Raw genomic sequence first — 17234 nt, forward strand, 5'->3', positions numbered from 1 at the left:
AAGAAAGGCAGAATGCCAGAACATTGTGCTGTCAGAGTTGAGCCACCCTGTTCCTTGTGAGCATTCAGACGTGTCAGCTGCACTTCAGTGTGCTGCTGTGCGGTTAGGGTGTTCGTACCTATGAGAGTATGGAATACACAGGAATCCGATTCAAAAATCCAATCCATTCTTTTGTTAGGAGTGATGAGTGAGGGCTAGCATCTTATGGTAATAAAATCGACTTAGATGAGTGCCCATTTGTGGCGTTACCCTGTTGGTTCCTGGTATCACCATTCCGAGTGAACACTCTCTTGAGTACATCACTGATGTTCTCTTTCCTATAAGGTAAGTAAGGTTGTCCCTACTTCACAGTTGAAGATGCACAGTGTTGAGGGCATTAGAGAACCCAGGGCACATGACTAGTGAGTCTGGAGCCCTCGTCCACTGGTTTCCGGGCGAGGCCCCAGTCTCTGCATCAGGCGTGGTCAGCAGTGTTTCTTGACTTGAGCTGTGAGGCTCCCCTTGTCTGAGTCTGCGTGTTTTATAGTGTAGGATTTGTAATTTTGCCCTCTCCAGAGGTAGTTCCTCCTCCCCTTCCTCTGAGTAGGCATGTTGCTCCGGTTGTGTTGTCCCTGGGATGTGCCATCTTTGGGGTGAGTGAGGTCTCCAGGAAGCCAGACACTCACTGGGGGGCCGGGGACTAGGTGTCATTGAGCCCCAGGCCCCGAGCATGTGAGGGTGGCTTTGGGAGTGAATTTTCCCACTTGTAACATGAGGCCATTTAATTTTACTAATGATTTTCATGTTTTGCAAGCATTAGAACTTATTATCAAGCAAAAACCTCACCCAGAATCCCAGCATTTTTTTTTTTTTTTTTTGGGCTGTGTTGGGTCTTTGTTGCTGCGTGTGGGCTTTCTCTAGTTACAGTGAGCAGGGGCTACTCTTCGTTGTGGTGCGTGGGCTTCTCATTGTGGTGGCTTCTCTTGTTGCAGAGCATGGGCTCTAGGCACATGGGCTTCAGTAGTTGTGGCTTGCGGGCTCTAGAGCGCAGGCTCAATAGTTGTGGTGCATGGGCTTAGTTGCTCCGCAGCATGTGGGATCTTCCCAGACCAGGGATCAAACCCATGGGCAGGCAGATTCTTAACCACTGTGCCACCAGTGAAGTCCCAGAATCCCAGCATTTAAAGCACAGTTTAGGGACGCTGCTTTGGGAAAGCAAGTGTTCTCTTGCTACAAGTAATAAGGCCTTCCTTCTCTGGATTAAAAAATAATCATAAAGCACAGTTGGTGCTTTGAGGGGGGATGGCAGGGGGCAGGTTGTGTCTGAGCCCACAATCAAGATATGGTCTTTCCAAGTCTGATAGGGTTGTAGGGATGAATGTGAGACAGGCATTTGGCAGTGTTTCCACCTTGGTGAATCTTGCATTTGATCATTGGTTTGGACTCAGACTTTCTGTGTTGATGGTCCCAGGACCACCTGCACACTTGGTGATTCTCCAGAAGGATTCATTCATTCACAGCTGCAGTTTATTACAGCTAAAGGACACAAAGCAGGATCAGCAAGGGGGAAAGATGCATCTGGTGGTTATGGAAGCAGGTGCGGGCTTCCAGTGGTCCCTCATGGGGGTCGCATGGGACGTACAGGGTGATCCTGCCCAGGAAAGAGAAGCTCACAGGAACACCTGGGTCCAGGGCTAGGGGCATAGACACAGCCACAAGTTACTGCAACCTCAGAATCCCCAGAAGGAAAGGAGGGGCTTGCCATAAATCACTATTTGTACAAACAACCTAGACAAGCTCGTACAGCATTGTTAAGTGTCCCAAGTGTAGAAAACAACTGTATCAATCAGCAACATAGGCAACATTTCAAGGGCTGAGTTCCCAGGAATTGCAAGCAGCCCTCCTGAGGATATTCATTCAGAGCTGAGCAACTAGACTTCTGCCAGTTCTTCAGAATCCTTGCTGTCCTGATGTGGTTCTCTGTGTACATAGAGGAAATATTTAAGACAATTATAAAAGGGGAAGGGGGAAGGTTATAGGGACCTAAAAGCAGGTGAGAGTGGTACATTTCACTCAAAGTAGTAACATGTTGATAACAGTAGGTTGTGATAACTTACATAACGTATAATGTAAGACCGGGAACATCACTGAAAGGCCTGTGCAAAGAGATACTTTCAAAAATACCACAGTTAAATCACAACAGAATTCTAAAAAATGTTTAAATGACCCACAGGAAGACAGGAAGAATGAAACAGAGACTAACTTAAAAATCATAATTACATTACATGTAAATGTATTAAATGTAAGTGGTCTAAAGACAGTTAAAAAGGCAGAGGGATTGACAGTGGATTAAAAAATATGACTGTATAAGAAACTCACTTCAAGTCGATGATGTATGTAGGTTAAATGTAAAAGGATGGAAAAAGATGTATCACACAAACAATCAGAAGAAAGCAGAGTGACTGAGTATAGGATAAAGCAGATTTCAGAGCAAAGAATATTACCAGGGACAAAGAGGGAGGGACATTACATAATGATAAAAAAGTCAAGCCACCAAGAAAATATAGCAATCCTAAATGTTTATGCACCCAACAACAGAGTTTCAAAATACTTGAAGCAAAAACTGACATAAGTGAAAGGAGAAATGAACAACTCCACAGTTATAGTTGGGGAAGTCAACATTCCTTTCACTTGGTAATCGAAAGAATAAGTACACAGAAAATCAGCAACAAAAAAGAATGAACGCCATCAACCAATAGGATGTTATTGACGTGTGTAGAACACTTCGTCCAACAACAGCGGAACATACATTCTTTTCAAGTACCCATGGAGCATTCTCCAAGATAGATCATACCCTGGGCCATAAAACAACATCAACAAAATTCAAAGAACTGATATATTATAGAGTGTGTTATCTGACCACAGTGATCTCAAGCTAGAAATCAGTAACAAAGAGATAAGAAAATCAGAAATTAACACATTTCAAATGATCCTTAGGGCAAGGGGAAGTCTCAAGGGAAAGTTTTTAAAAAGACATTGACCTAAATGAAATGCAAATATATCAAAATTTACGGGGTGTAGCTAAAGAAGTGCTGAGAGGGAAACACGTAGCACTGGATGCTTACATTGGGAGTCTCCCTGATAGGTGTGCAGACGTCTGTGTCCTTAGACAAGCTTGGAGGTCCCGTCTGACAAGAAACCACCCTGACTACCTTTCTCGCCTGCCCCCCCTGCAGGGGCTGCTGTCCCCCACTCCCTGCATACCCCACTGCCTCATCAGAGTCTATCCTTGGTGTCTCCCTCAGGAGACTGGGAGCAGTAACATGGGGGCAGCAGTGAGGCCCTGAGATACATTCATTTCTCATTCCAGAACCTCAGAATGTCTTCTGTAGGACTGGCAGTTTAATAAATGTTGAAGAACCAAGTGGTTTTGTATTCTTCTTTCTGTTTTAGCAAGCTTGGTTTTTATGTCTTCAAGTTGGAAACATAGATTATACCAATAAAGGGCAGTCCAACAGGTTCTCTGGATGCCTCCACCTGAGGGCACTGTGTGCTAATGCACTTTACGTAGGGATTCTTCATCTTCACCTGTGCGTGGGGCTACGTTGAAAACCCTGCAACTTCCATCAAGCGCTGGCCTTCTCTGTCCCCAGGCTTTGAACCTGGCCTACTCAAGCATCTACGGCAGCTACCGGAACTTTGTGGGGCCTCCACACTTCCAGGTCATCTGCCGGCTGCTCGGCTACCAGGGCATCGCAGTGGTCATGGAAGAGCTGCTGAAGGTGGTCAAGAGCCTGGTATGTTTCCCTCGGTGGGCTTCCTTCCCCGGGCAGGGGGGTGGGTGGTGGTGGTGGGAAAGATTCTGCACACAATTCCTGTGTGGGGAGGGGCTTTCCATTCCATCTCTCACATCAGTCTCCATGCGTGAGATTTCCCCTCCAGCCAAAGTCCCAGGTCGTTACTGTGCATTTGACTAACAGACTCCTTTTCAGAAGTGCCCGTCACACCCACAGCCTGCGTGGTGGTGTGGCTGGTGGCTGACACAGCCCATCTCTCACAGCTGCAAGGCACAATTCTACAGTACGTGAAGACGCTGATGGAGGTGATGCCCAAGGTCTGCCGGCTGCCGCGGCACGAGTACGGCTCCCCTGGTGAGCACAGCGTCTCCCTGGGGTGCACAGGGAGGGACAGTGTCAGCCATAGGCCCCAGTAAGGGAAATCAAGTCGGAAATTACTGATAAGGATCAGATCTGCCTTCCCCGGGTGGGAGGAGGTGGGGAGCCCAACAGAGCCTGATTGTTTCCAGCAGAAAAAACCAGCCAGCCTTTCAACCAGGAGCACGTGTGCAGGAGGGTGTGTAGGAGTTGCCATTTGGGGTGGGAATGCTGGGTGGGGAGTGAGGGCTGTGAACCCTGTGCACCTTGGCTCTCCTACAACACCAGGATCTTGAAGATCGCTGACCAGGGAGGGGCAGGGAGCTCCACTGCCAGGTCCAACTGCCCAGAGGCCTCAGAGGCAGCCCCATGCAGGGGTGCTGCTTCCCCTTACAGCGCAGCCCGTCTGTCTTTCTGCCTGGCAGCCTCCCTCTAATTGAGAGCCTGTCTCATTGGCTGGCTGACCGTAGGGCCCTCGGGCAGATGTGCCCTTTGGGGTGCCAGACAGACCTGCATGGCCTGACCAGAGCGGATTTGGGGCTCTCCATGTGAACAGCCTTCGTGACCTCAGAAAGCATCGTTCGTGATAAAATTGGACTACAGGAACCCTTATCTCGTAACAAAACTGCCTTTTGTCTCATATTCGTTACTACTTTCTTAAAAGCTGGGCAGCTATCTTACCAAGTGACTTGGGCCCACACGTGGGTCACCCATGAGAGACTGTTCTGATGGGTAGTCGGCTGGTGTGGCTGAGCCCCCAGAGGTCGCTGGCACCGCCCAGGGCTATTGGTGTTTAAGGAGACAGTGAGATGACCCATTTGGCCCCTGGGAAGGGACCTAACCGTTGGTCTGGCCTGGCTTCGGAGGATCTCAGAAAACAGATGAGTAACATTGGGATAATAAAACTGTTGCTCAGATCCTGACTAGAGCCGGATATTTTAAAGGTGGATATTTTAAATGTCAAAGACAAGCCATTTAGGCCAAATCCAAAGCTGGTCTGGGGCAGAGCTGTGGACTTCAGGGCTGCTCTCTGAACGTCCTCGCCCAGCTGGCCTGGCACCACCGTGTGGATAGTGCCATGCTGCTGGGAGCACCCCTGCTCTCTCGTGCCCGTTTTGGGGTGGACCGCAGAGAGGAAAGGATGGCCTCTCAGGCAGGCAAGGCTGTGGGGTCTGTGCCGAACGGCATTCGGGGCCTGACCTCTCGGAATGAGGGGTTTGAAGTCATTTAAGTTTCTGAGTTTGTTCTCCTCAGGGTTGTTGAGGCTGTTCTAGGTCTTCTGTGAGACTATAAGTTCTGGAGTCAGCTTGGGGATTTTTGACTGTATCAGCATTGAATGGATAGATTGAGTTCTTTCCAGACTTTATGCCTTGTGCCTTTTCCGGCCTTATTACAACATCCACGGCCTCCAGGACAGTGGTGAAATGTGTGTCTTGCTCTGGAGCTCAGGGAGAAGGTGTGCAGATTCACCACTGAGTGTGACACTAGCTAGCTACAGGGTTTTTGTAGATGTCCTTTATCAGGCTAAGTACATTCCCTTCTGTGCCTGTGAAGGGATACTGAATTTTACCAAATACCTTTTCTACCTCTGCTGGAGATGACTGTGGTCTTTCTCATTTACTGCGACGTGATGCCTCCTCTGAAGATACAGGCAGACCTTGGAGATATTGCAGGTTTGGTTCCAGATAACCGCAGTCAAGTGAATATTGCCATAAAGCAAGCCACATGAATTTTTTTAATTTCCTGGTGCATATAAAGTTATGTTTACGCTGTACTGTAGTCTATTAAGTGTGCAATGACACCATGCCTTATGAAACATACATATCTTAATTAAAAACACTTCATTGCTAAAAAATGCTAACCATCGTCTGAGCCTTTAGCAAGTTGTGATCTTTTTGCAATAGTAACATCAAAGATCACTGATCCCAGATCACTGTAACAACTACAATAATAATGAAAAAGTTCAAATATTTCAAGAATTACCAAAATGTGACACAGAGACATGAAGTGAGGAGACGCTGTTGGGAAAACGGCACCTATAGACTTGCTTGATGCAGGGCTGCCACAGATCTCCAATTTGTAAAAAACAGTATCTGCGAAGCACAGTAAAACAAGCCATGCCTGGACAGGGTTGACAGAGAAAGAGGCTTTGGAGCTGAGGCCCCGCACTCAGGTGGTGGACAAACCACCAGTGCAGGGAAGGTGCTGGGGTCAGGAGACGTGCGGCCATGTCCCTGTGGGCACGATGGCAGTGGGAGAATGCTCAGTGCTCCCGGCCGTGAACCCCAGGCTGCTCCCTGTGGGGCTCCCTCCCCTCCAGCCACCCCCAGCCCCACACTCATTCTATGCCACCACAGGCATCCTGGAGTTCTTCCACCACCAGTTAAAGGACATTGTTGAGTATGCAGAGCTGAAGACGGTGTGCTTCCAGAACCTACGGGAGGTAGGCAACGCCATCCTCTTCTGCCTGCTCATAGAGCAGAGCCTGGTGAGTGCCCCGCCCCACGTCCCGCCAAGCCCCCCTCCCCACGGGTGATAGATCAGGCCGAGCTTTAGACGCTTGATTCGGTGGGGTTATTTAGTGGCGGAAGGGGAGCAAGTATCGTAAAGCACCGATCTTTTCTCATGACTGTTTAGACTTTAATGTGAATTTGTTCTCTACAACTGGAAAACAGAAATACAATGCAGTTCATCATTTAAGAATGTTTTATTATATAGTATTTGCTGCATCTAAATTAACATATGTGATATACACATAAGGTAAAAGCACTGCTGCCCAGGGGAACTGTGTATGATGGGAAGTTCCACAGCTGAGGCTGCGGAGCCCTCAAAGCGTGGCTCCGTGTGAAGAACTGATTTTTAAATTTTGCTGAATTTTGTTTTACATTGAAATAGTTGCATGTGCCCCATGCCTACTGCAGTGGACAGCATAATAAAGCAAACACCAGGAGCCCACCACCACTAGGAAAGCACACATGGGACACCCACTTTCTCCACTGATTGCCTCCTGGTGGTGTCATTTAGCCTCTCCCTCTGTCCCCTGTAGACCATGTCACCTGACAGTTCTGCACTGAGAGCCTTCGTGAGTGTAGCACGGACTCTTGGTGGCCTCACTCTGCCTTTCCCTCAGGACTAGAGAACCGGCTGTCTTCCCTGGTGCTGGCCTCTTCCCGTCCTGTTAAATGCTCCGTTTGTATCTTTTGTCCATTTTACTACAATTTGTGTATCTTCTGTATGTTACACTTAAATGCAAATACCTCCCCCTGTTTTTGGCTTGTCTTTCCACTCTAACAGTGGTGATGTTTGGTAAACTGATACTCTTAATTTGAATGTAGTCTGTTTTTTTTTTTTCCCTAATGGTTAGCACTTTTTGTATCTCTTCAAAGAAGTCCTTTCCTACCTAGGGGTCATAAAAATATTCTTTCATATTTTCTTCTAAAGGTTTTAGGTGTTGCTTCTCTTTAGTTTATAATCCTTCTGGAGTTGGTATTTGTGTGTAGTGAGATGTGGATGAGGTTCTTTTTTCCTCTGTGGGGTAACCAGTTGTCCCTCCTCCAGTGGCCGAAGGAAGACTCCTTTCTTTGCTGGTCAGCAGTGTCACTCTGTCATCCTTCAGCTTTTTGTGGATGTGCTGGTCTGTTTCTTGGCTTTCTTCCTCATTCCACCGGTCTGTGTGTCTGTCCGTGGCTTCTAAAACGTCTTACTCATGGTAGCTGTAACTTAAGTCTTGACACCTGACAGGACGTGCTCCTAACCTTTTTCTTCTTCAAGCACATGCTCCCTCTTTGTGGATCTTTGCTCTGCTCTGAAAGTATTAGAATCGGCTTGCCAAATGCATTGAAAAAGCATATTGGCATTTGGATGGGAATTGTTTTGCATTTCTGGCTCCGTCTGGGGAGCTCCTCTGTTACTTCTTAAAGCAGTCTCTTGTCTCCGGGGCCCTGGCAGCTTGGCAGAGGCAAGGTCGTGTTTTGCAGTGACCGGGGCTGAGGTGCCCGTACACTGTGCAGGGCGTGGCAGTCAGACTGCCAGGCCTGTAGGGACTGAGCCACTGGACTGGCCCTCTTACACCCAGGTACACAAAAAAGAAAATATGTTGGCTCTCATGTCAGGGAGCCCAAGGTTGGGTACAGGGTACAGCCTCCGGTCAGGACCCGCATCTTCTGGCTTCCCCTCTGCTACTCTGCTCCCTGGAGACCCTTTCCATGTGGTGCCAGAGATGGGCAACTCCCAGCCCCTCACTGTCCCACTAGCTGTGACTCAGCCCAGCCCACCTCCCCTGCAGCAGGAATGGTGGTGCAGGGCCGGCGGGCGGCTCCCTGAAGAGCTGGTGTCCAGGGCAGCCTCACTCTAGGAACAGCTGAGAGAGAACCGAATCTTTTATCTTTCACATGTATTTCCATGTGAATTTTTAACAAACAGATAAGTTAGGGAAAATTCCTTTAAATAGTAATCACTCACCATGAATTTTAAAGATTTAATATAGGAAAATTCCCTTCATGAGTGACTTTTCCTGAAACACACACATAAAGGGAACACTTGGACATTTGTTGGCTTCTGGAAGGAGTGTGATCCTGTGTTAGAAACTTAGGGAAAGAGAAATCTGGAACTGATGTGATCCTTCCCTGCCCAGACCCTTCAGTAATTCCTATTGTCTATACCTGGACACCAGTGCAGCCCTTCTGAGGCGTCCAGCACTCTCAAAGCACCACACCCCCGCCCTTCTCAGGCGTCCAGCACTCTGGATGGCCCCCTGCAGTTCTGGGGGACCAACCTCAGCAGTGGCTGGACCTTCCAGGTCTCAGGAGCCAGGTGAGTGCTGGGCCTCGGCACCCAGGTGACACAAATCCCGTGTCTCTTCCCTTCTGAGACCAGGGCCTGGGTCTCAAGTTTACACCCTGTACTGGGCTCCCTTGAGTGACAAGCACAGTGCTGGGCATCTAGGAAAGACATTAAGTCAGTTGATCTTAAAGCAAACTTTGGCTTATGAGTGGACGGATGTTTCTGAAACAATAAATAAAAAGGTCATCTACAACTCAGTTGAGTGCCATTTTCTTTTCACTGCAGATTCCATGGCCCATGAGTGGCCCCTGGACACGGTGGCTCTACCTGCAGGAATCTCTGTCCCCACCCCCTCCTGCCCTCTGTGCACTGTCACCCTTTGCTTCCTCCTTCCCCCCTCACCTGTCAGTGCACCTTATGGCAGTGGCAAGAAGCCACACTCCTTGTGTTGGGCAAATCTGCTCCCAGGCCCTGCTCCAGACTGGAATTTTGTGGTCTTGCGTTTGTCCTTTTGGAAATAAGGGGTGGTGTTTTCCAGTACCAGGGTGGGACTCTGTAAGGTGAAAGATGCATTTTCTCACTCCATCTCATCAAACCCAGATTCCAGACACTGATCTCTCCTTGGTGGTTGTTTTGGTGTCTCCAAGGAAAGTGGTAATGAACTGTGTTTGGCATTTGTGTGGACTCCCATTAATATAAATGGAGATGTTAAGCATAGATGTGTTCTTGAAATTGTCACATTAGAAAAGTGGGGTAACCGTCACCCAGCTGCAGGGGGCACTGAGCCTGTGGTGAGGCCCCCAGGGTATTGGTGGCCCCAGCTGGCACCAAGTTGGTTCAGTAACCAACAATGTTGATCTTACTCTGAACCTCTGCATTGGATAGATAGGTCTACCTTTCTGAAGAAGGGGTTTTTGTTTTGTTCTTTAAATTCTGCTCTTTAAGCCCAACCTGAAATTTTTGGTGATATAATTCTTCTTAGCTTATATGTGTATGTGTGTGTTTACTGAACTTTTTGTTTCAGAATAGTTTTAGATTGCTTGTTTTTTGGGGTTTTTAAAAATAAATTTACTTATTTATTTTTGGCTGCGTTGGGTCTCCATTGCTGCGCGCAGGCTTTCTCTAGTTGCAGGGAGTGGGGGCTACTCTTCGTTGCGGTGCACGGGCTCTAGAGCACAGGCTCAGTAGTTGTGGCTTGTGGGCTCTAGAGCACAGGCTCAGTAGTTGTGGCGCACAGACTTGATTGCTCCGCAGCATGGGGGATCTTCCTGGACCAGGGCTCGAACCTGTGTCCCCTGCATTGGCAGGCGGATTCTCAACCACTGTGCCACCAGGGAAGCCCTGCTTGTTTGTTTTTAATACTGGATTTTATAGCCATTCTCCCTCTTTCTCTGGCTTGGTTTGGGTGCAGAAATTTGAGTTCATTGTCAGTGACACCTGGAAGCTGTACTGATAGCCAAGTGGTCCCTCTAAAAGTGGTGTTGCCAGCAGGCAGCTGCTTTTACCACCTATAGAGCCCTCCATCTGTGTGGCTCTGCCCCAGCCGTTCCACCCAGCAGCTCTCTTCCCTCATCAAAGTTTCCCATCCCCCATCCATTGGCCCGGCCACTTTCTTGCAGTTAGTCACCTTACAGGTGCCCTCCAACCCTCTCTTGGTGCAGATGGGCTGATCGCCCGTCTCCACTTGGCTTTTTTCACTTGACAGTAAATATATTTTGGAGATCACTCCACATCAGTAAGTGGTGACGTTCCTCAGCCTCTCTTAGCTGCATGGCACTCCACGGACATTGCCCCCATGCTGTGTTTGCATGCTGTGCCGTCGCCGTCTGACGCCTTCCTTCTTTAAGCGTGTCCTCTTTCGGCCACCACGCCTTCTCCTAGTGCAGGGGGCCTGGGGACCAGGTCCTGTGTGCTCTGGCCTAGAGGGGCTCCCGTCACGTGTGTGCTGCGTGAAGAACTCGTGTTGTTGCTGGACTTGGGCACAGGAGACGGGGTGGAGGTCAGCCTCCTTCTGGGGGGTTCTGGAGGAGCAGGGGTGGCTGATTGGCTGCTGCACCGGGCCTACGTTAGGTGACAATGGGACCCTCACTTGATGGGTACAGAAAGCCTTCTCTTCCTCCTCTTGGTCTTAGCCTTGCTTTCATCTTTGGGGAGATCCTCAGAAGGGAAACTCTCATCAGTTAGTATGTTTTGACTCTCTGATAATCATTTCTTTAACAATTTGTTTTATTAAGGTTTCAGGATGGGTGTAGCATAGGAGGCATGAGAGCCCGTTCTCGTCTTCTGCCTTTTTGCCCTGCGGTGAACGCACCGCGGTCTAAGGCGCTTTCCCTCGTTTAAGGGCCCTCGGACTCGGGAAGGGCGCCCTGTTCTTGCCCATCTTTGGGTTCACGCTGGGCTTTTAGGAGTTCTGCAACCCCTGTGACATTGGAAGTAAACTTTCTCCCTGCATTGCATTGTTCTGGAGGTCTTGTGTAGCATGGCGGTTTTTTTTGTTTTTTTTTTTTGCGGTACTCTCATTGTCGTGGCCTCTCCCGTTGTGGAGCACAGGCTCTGGACGCGCAGGCTCAGCGGCCATGGCTCACGGGCCTAGCTGCTCCGCAGCATGTGGGATCTTCCCAGACCGGGGCACGAACCCGTGTCCCCTGCATCGGCAGGCAGACTCTCAACCACTGCGCCACCAGGGAAGCGCAGCGTGGGGTTTTATTGCCTCTTTAAAGGAGTTGGTGATCCAACAACAGGTTCAGAGCGACTGCTCAGAACCTTGTTTTCGGCTCTGTGGGGAATCGCTGACGCTGCCCCTTCCTTCTGCCTTCTGCGCTGTTTACACAGGAAGCACCTCCTTCCTATCTCTGCACGGAGGGCTGCAAAACTGTAAATACGAAGGCCATGTTCAGTGCTGGGTTTACTCATGTCTCTGTTTAAATTAGTCAAAAGTAAGTAAAAATGAAAATTCAGTTCCTTAGCCACATTCCAAGTACTTAATTGCCACATGTGGCTGGTAACTACCTTAACAGCACAGCTAGGGGACATTTCCATCATCCCAGACTCCTGTTGGGCAGTGCTGTTTGCAGTGTTTAATTTACACTAAATGCCAAAGATGTGCCTTGTTTTCAGCGCCTGATTTCTTTGTCCATTTTTGCTGTGAGATAAGCTTCATAACACAGCCTTCTTTTTCTTTGTTCTAGTCTTTAGAAGAAGTATGTGACCTCCTGCATGCAGCCCCTTTCCAGAACATCTTACCAAGAGTCCACGTGAAAGGTGAGCCAGCCCTCTGACCAGGGCAGGGATGCATGTCTGTGTGGCCAGAGAGTTCTCTTTAGTTACAGGCCAGCTTTGTTTGAGTTTCGTGCCTGTTCAGTCATAACCTGGGGTAATTGGTAACATAATGTTGTTAAATGAGTATCAAATAACGGAAGTATTTAGGGCTGAAATGCTGTGTCCTCGATGTGCTTCAGAATAGCACGGAAGGAGAGGTGTTGGGTATCTATGAAAGAAGAGTGCCATCTCATGATTGTTGCAGCGGATGGGCACAGAGGATTCACTGTACTGTGCTGTTTTTGATTATATTTGGATTTTTCAGTAAGTTTTTAAAAGTGAATATTGAACAGAAAATCAATTCTCTGAGTTAAAATAGCAAATGAGCCAGTTCCATAAAAGAATTTTCAAAGAGAACCTACATGTATAACGTTAAACATTTTTCATTTGGTTGGTTTTTGTTTGTTTGTTTTGACAAAATTAAACTTGTGCAGTTGTTATTCATACAAAGGAATAGAGTATAAAATATTTTTTTCCACTGCAGAGGGAGAGAGACTTGATGCCAAAATGAAAAGACTAGAATCAAAGTACGCCCCACTGCATCTTGTCCCTCTAATCGAAAGACTGGGAACCCCTCAGGTAATGCATGTTGGGGCTGCTGTCACTGCCGTGAGCTGGGCCCACACATTAGGCCACTACCGGGGTTGGGGCTTGAGAGCACGGGCTCTGGGTGAGACCCAGCCCTGAAGCGTCATGAGGGGGGACGAGCCCGCTCAGCTGCTCAGGCCCCAGTGTCTCAAGTGGGGCTCGTAACAGGACCTTGTCACAGGGTGGCCGGGAAGTTTGAATGAGCTAACACGTGAAAGGGACTTAGAACATCACCTGGCACGTGAGACAGACACAGAAAACGTCGCTGTTTTTGTTGTCCGTCCCTTCACGAAGAAGGCCTTCTCGTAGGTTTTTAATAACAGAAAGCAAGGAGGAGTTCCGTGAACTTAGACCAGCTACATCAGAGTCTCTCAACCTCAGCACTGTCGCCATTTTGGACGAGATAATTCTGTGTTGTGGGGACTATCCTATGAATTGTAGGACATTTAGCAGGATCCCTGGCCTCTACCCACTAGATGCCACTAGACCCACCCCAAGCTGTGTCAACCAAAAATGTCTCCACACATTGCCAGATGTCCTCTGGAGACAAATCACTCCCCGTTAAGAACAGCTGTACTGGACAGTTCTCAACTCTGGAATACGTTTAGTGTGGTAAGACATACGGGTAATAGCTGACGTATTTATTTTGTTGGTACTTATTTCTAAAAACCCTCTTCTGCAAGCTGGGACAGTTTCCAGTGGGTCAAAAACAAAACTGGAGTACTTCAGTTTCAGCACTCTAGCCTCCTGCCATGCCCGTGACATTTTGTCCTTCCTACAGCAAATTGCAATAGCAAGAGAGGGGGACTTGCTGACGAAGGAGCGCCTCTGCTGTGGCCTGTCTATGTTTGAAGTCATCCTGACTCGGATCCGGACCTTTCTGGACGACCCCATCTGGCGTGGGCCCCTGCCCAGCAATGGGGTCATGCACGTGGATGACTGTGTCGAGTTTCACAGACTGTGGAGCGCCATGCAGTTTGTCTACTGCATTCCTGTGGGAACACACGAGTTTACAGTCGAGTAAGCGCGTGTGCTCGGGGCGAGGTGGGGGAGAGAACCTGGTGCCGGGCTAACACGGGGGACCACCTTCCTCTGGAAACGGACCCCCAAATTGCTGAGCTGCTATAAAGCTGCTCAAGTGGGGGCTCTTGCCTGAGGCCCAGCAAGTGCCTCAGGGCGGGGCTTCTGGAGTTCTCTGAACTCATGGAAACTTGTGCAGGTCAGGTGTACATTTTGCTAGATAGGAGGGCCGCAACTTCATGAACTCATTCTTCATGGAGGAGCCACAGTTTGCCAGAGGAAGCCCAAAGAGGTGTTTACCGGGGGCACACCTCTGCTCAGCATTCCAGGCGGGGCACGCAGGTGGTCTGGTCGCTGGAACCTGATCACTCATCCTACCTACTGCTTCTTGTCCCCAGGCAGTGTTTTGGCGACGGGCTCCACTGGGCTGGCTGTATGATCATTGTGCTTCTTGGGCAGCAGCGGCGCTTTGCTGTACTGGATTTTTGCTACCATCTACTCAAAGTCCAAAAACATGATGGCAAGGATGAAATTATCAAAAACGTGGTATGTGGAAGTTTCACAAAAAAAGATACTTTCTAGTTATTGTAAGTCGTTTTTCTGGAAATGTTTCTCACGCCAGGACAACTGAAGCATTCTTTTCACTCCCCAAATGAATCTAAATAGAATTAGTAAGTAAAAGAGTCTGGTACTGAAATACTAATGGTTCCATTTTCCTTCTGTTTTCAAGGTATGTAGACCTACTTCAAATTATAGAGCCTTGTAAGATCTGCAGTTTCAGATTATTGGCATACCCTTCAAGTCTTCTGGCTCCCTTCGTTGTAGTTAAAGTGTGTTTGGGGCTTTTTTAAAGATCTTTTTGTGTTTTATGGATTCTTTGTAATTGAATTCCAGAAAATACTCTGCCATTATCTTTTCAAATATTTTAGTTTTTCTTCCATTTTGGGACTTCAGTTAGACACGTGTCAGATGGACTTATCTGGTCTCCACTTAATATCTCACAGTTTTCAAGGTCAGAAGTCGGGTACAGCACAATTCAGCTGGGTCCTCCATTTACAGTTTCACAAGGCCACTATCAGTGTGTCTGTAGGGCTGTGCTCCCTTCTGGAGCCTCTGGTCATGGATCTGCTTCCAGACTCATTCAGGTGGTTGGCTCAATTCAGTTCCTTACAGTTGGAGAACTGAGGTGTCCATTTCCTTTTCCTTGGCTCTCTGGGCTGTACCCAGAGTACTGTCTTCGTTTAACTAACTCACTTCAGCTCAGTCTGACCTGCTGTGCTTTTACTTTTGAAAGTCATTAGTTTATATTTAAAATGTTGATTTGCTTCTTCTTCAAATCTTGGTAGTAATTGATAATTTTATCTTCTTCATGGAATTTTTTTCCAATTTTTATTTCTTTACACATTTCATGTATCTTATATTCTTTTTTAGTTCTAGTATCTGAGGCCTCGAGGGGTATCTAAAACTCTGAAATGTTCCAGTGTTGGACTTTTTTTTCTTTTTGTCTGCATCAGGTCTTAGTTGCGGCACGCGGGATCTTTGCAGCACGCGGGATCTCACTGCGGCACACAGGCTCTTCGTTGCGGCACGCAGATTTCTCTCTAGTTGTGGCACGTGGGTTTTCTCTCCCTAGTTGTGGCGCGCAGGGTCCAGAGCACATGGGCTCTGTAATTTGAGGCATGCAGACTCTCTAGTTGAGGTGCGCGGGCTCTGTAGTAGTTGTGGTGTGCGGGCTTAGTTGTCCCGCTGCATGTGGGATCTTAGTTCCCTGACCAGGGATCAAACCAGCGTCCCCTGCATTGGAAGGCAGATTCTTTACCACTGGACCACCAGGGAAGTCCCCGTGTGTTGGATTTTATTTATTTGGCAGCTCTTGTTTGATAGGGTTTTTCCCTAGGATTTTCATTTACTGTTCATCTCCCAGAATTATTACCAACTTGGGACGACTTTAGCCTAATGAGAGGTCCAGGCTTCGTGGAGAGTCTCCAGGTGTAGTCCACCTTGCTTACTGCCCAGCCTGTCTCCTCATCCCACTGCTGCTGGTGGCATCTATCCCTGAGGAAGTCCTGGCTTTTGCTTTACTTCCTGCATAGACAGAACCAGCAGTGCTTGTGGTTTTTTTTTATCTGGTTCTATTATAGCATGAAGGTCTGTCAAAGCATCCTGTCCACAATAACTGGAAATATTTAAAACTTGTGTTATTACTAGTTTACTGGTCTTTCCCCATTGTCCATATTATCTTCATCTTTACATTCCTGGCTTTTAGGAGGTGTCCTATAGGTTCTTAATACCTGTTTGTTGAATAAATAGGTCTTTAAGTTTCACAAATGAATCTACAGTTAGTAGCATGAAACCAACAGAGAAATGTTGCAAAATATATTCATCGGTCCAATAGTTACATTAATGAGATGGTACGTGTCAGTAGCTTGCTATAATTTTTCTGAGAAAATATGAAAATTCTGACATTTTGACACATGAAGAATAAATGTGTAACTGTTATTAGTAAAACATCCTAATTTTAACTGTTGTACGTAGCCTTTGAAGAAGATGGTGGAGAGAATCCGCAAGTTCCAGATTCTAAATGATGAGATTATCACTATCTTGGACAAGTACTTGAAGTCCGGCGATGGAGAGAGCACGCCTGTGGAACACGTTCGCTGCTTTCAGCCACCTATCCACCAGTCTCTGGCCAGCAGCTGAGGGCATGTGTATCACCTGTTTTTGAAGAGTCCCAGTACTGACTGCATTTAAGAACTATAAGGGCATGTTTTTCTTTCCATAAGCTAGTTAGATTTTTAGGAACTATTTTTCAGTATCTCTGTGCCTGTTAAAGGGGGTGTTTTCAATCTAAAAGCTTAATTTTATAAAGTTGACTTATTTTTCTACACTAAAATTGTATATACTTTTGGTAATTGGAAAGTCGGAGGATTTGGCTGCTGAGGGTTGCCATCATGTCCTTACAAAATTATTTTCCATTTTTCTATGGAATGTTCCAACAGCTAGCTATGTTATGAAGTGCTGCTGAGTTCATCCATTTATCCTTTAACAAAGGATCCGTAACATTTAGGGAAAGACTTGTGAACTTAAGCAAGAACCTTAATTACCAGCTAATTGTGATAAAACCCATTACCAATTAGAATTAAACTTAATGATTATTTAGCTTTTGTTTAGGGATTTTTCCAGTTTTTTTATGAAAACCTTTTCTAAGTCATTTGTTTTTTTCCCCTTTTTGTGTCAGTGTTTCAGAAAATAGTGAACTTGATTTCTCTGCTTCTGCTAAATCCAGTTGTGACAAAATCTAATTTGTGAGGTATGATTTAAAGGTTACAGAAATAAAACTAATGAAACCTGTTTGTGTTCATTTACTGTGACCCTCCCTATGAGCCCTGGCTT

At 47.2% G+C, this 17234-nt stretch overlaps 1 protein-coding gene across 4 annotated transcripts in view; it reads left to right on the plus strand.

Annotated features, from left to right (window-relative positions):
* Positions 1–17192, plus strand: part of CYFIP1 (cytoplasmic FMR1 interacting protein 1) — a 93484-nt gene extending 76292 nt beyond the window's left edge. For all 4 annotated transcript variants that reach the window (XM_012535595.3, XM_049712575.1, XM_049712574.1 and 1 more), the window contains exons 24-31: positions 3633–3776; positions 4040–4130; positions 6491–6621; positions 12104–12176; positions 12718–12812; positions 13603–13841; positions 14240–14387; positions 16377–17192. In XM_012535595.3, the coding sequence (XP_012391049.1) occupies positions 3633–3776; positions 4040–4130; positions 6491–6621; positions 12104–12176; positions 12718–12812; positions 13603–13841; positions 14240–14387; positions 16377–16541 (1086 nt within the window). In that variant the 3' untranslated portion in view covers positions 16542–17192. The remainder of the gene's footprint in view (positions 1–3632; positions 3777–4039; positions 4131–6490; positions 6622–12103; positions 12177–12717; positions 12813–13602; positions 13842–14239; positions 14388–16376) is intronic.
* Positions 17193–17234: the final 42 nt, after the last annotated feature.

This window comes from Orcinus orca, chromosome 7 (genome assembly GCF_937001465.1).
Source record: "Orcinus orca chromosome 7, mOrcOrc1.1, whole genome shotgun sequence".
Lineage (NCBI taxonomy): Eukaryota > Metazoa > Chordata > Mammalia > Artiodactyla > Delphinidae > Orcinus > Orcinus orca.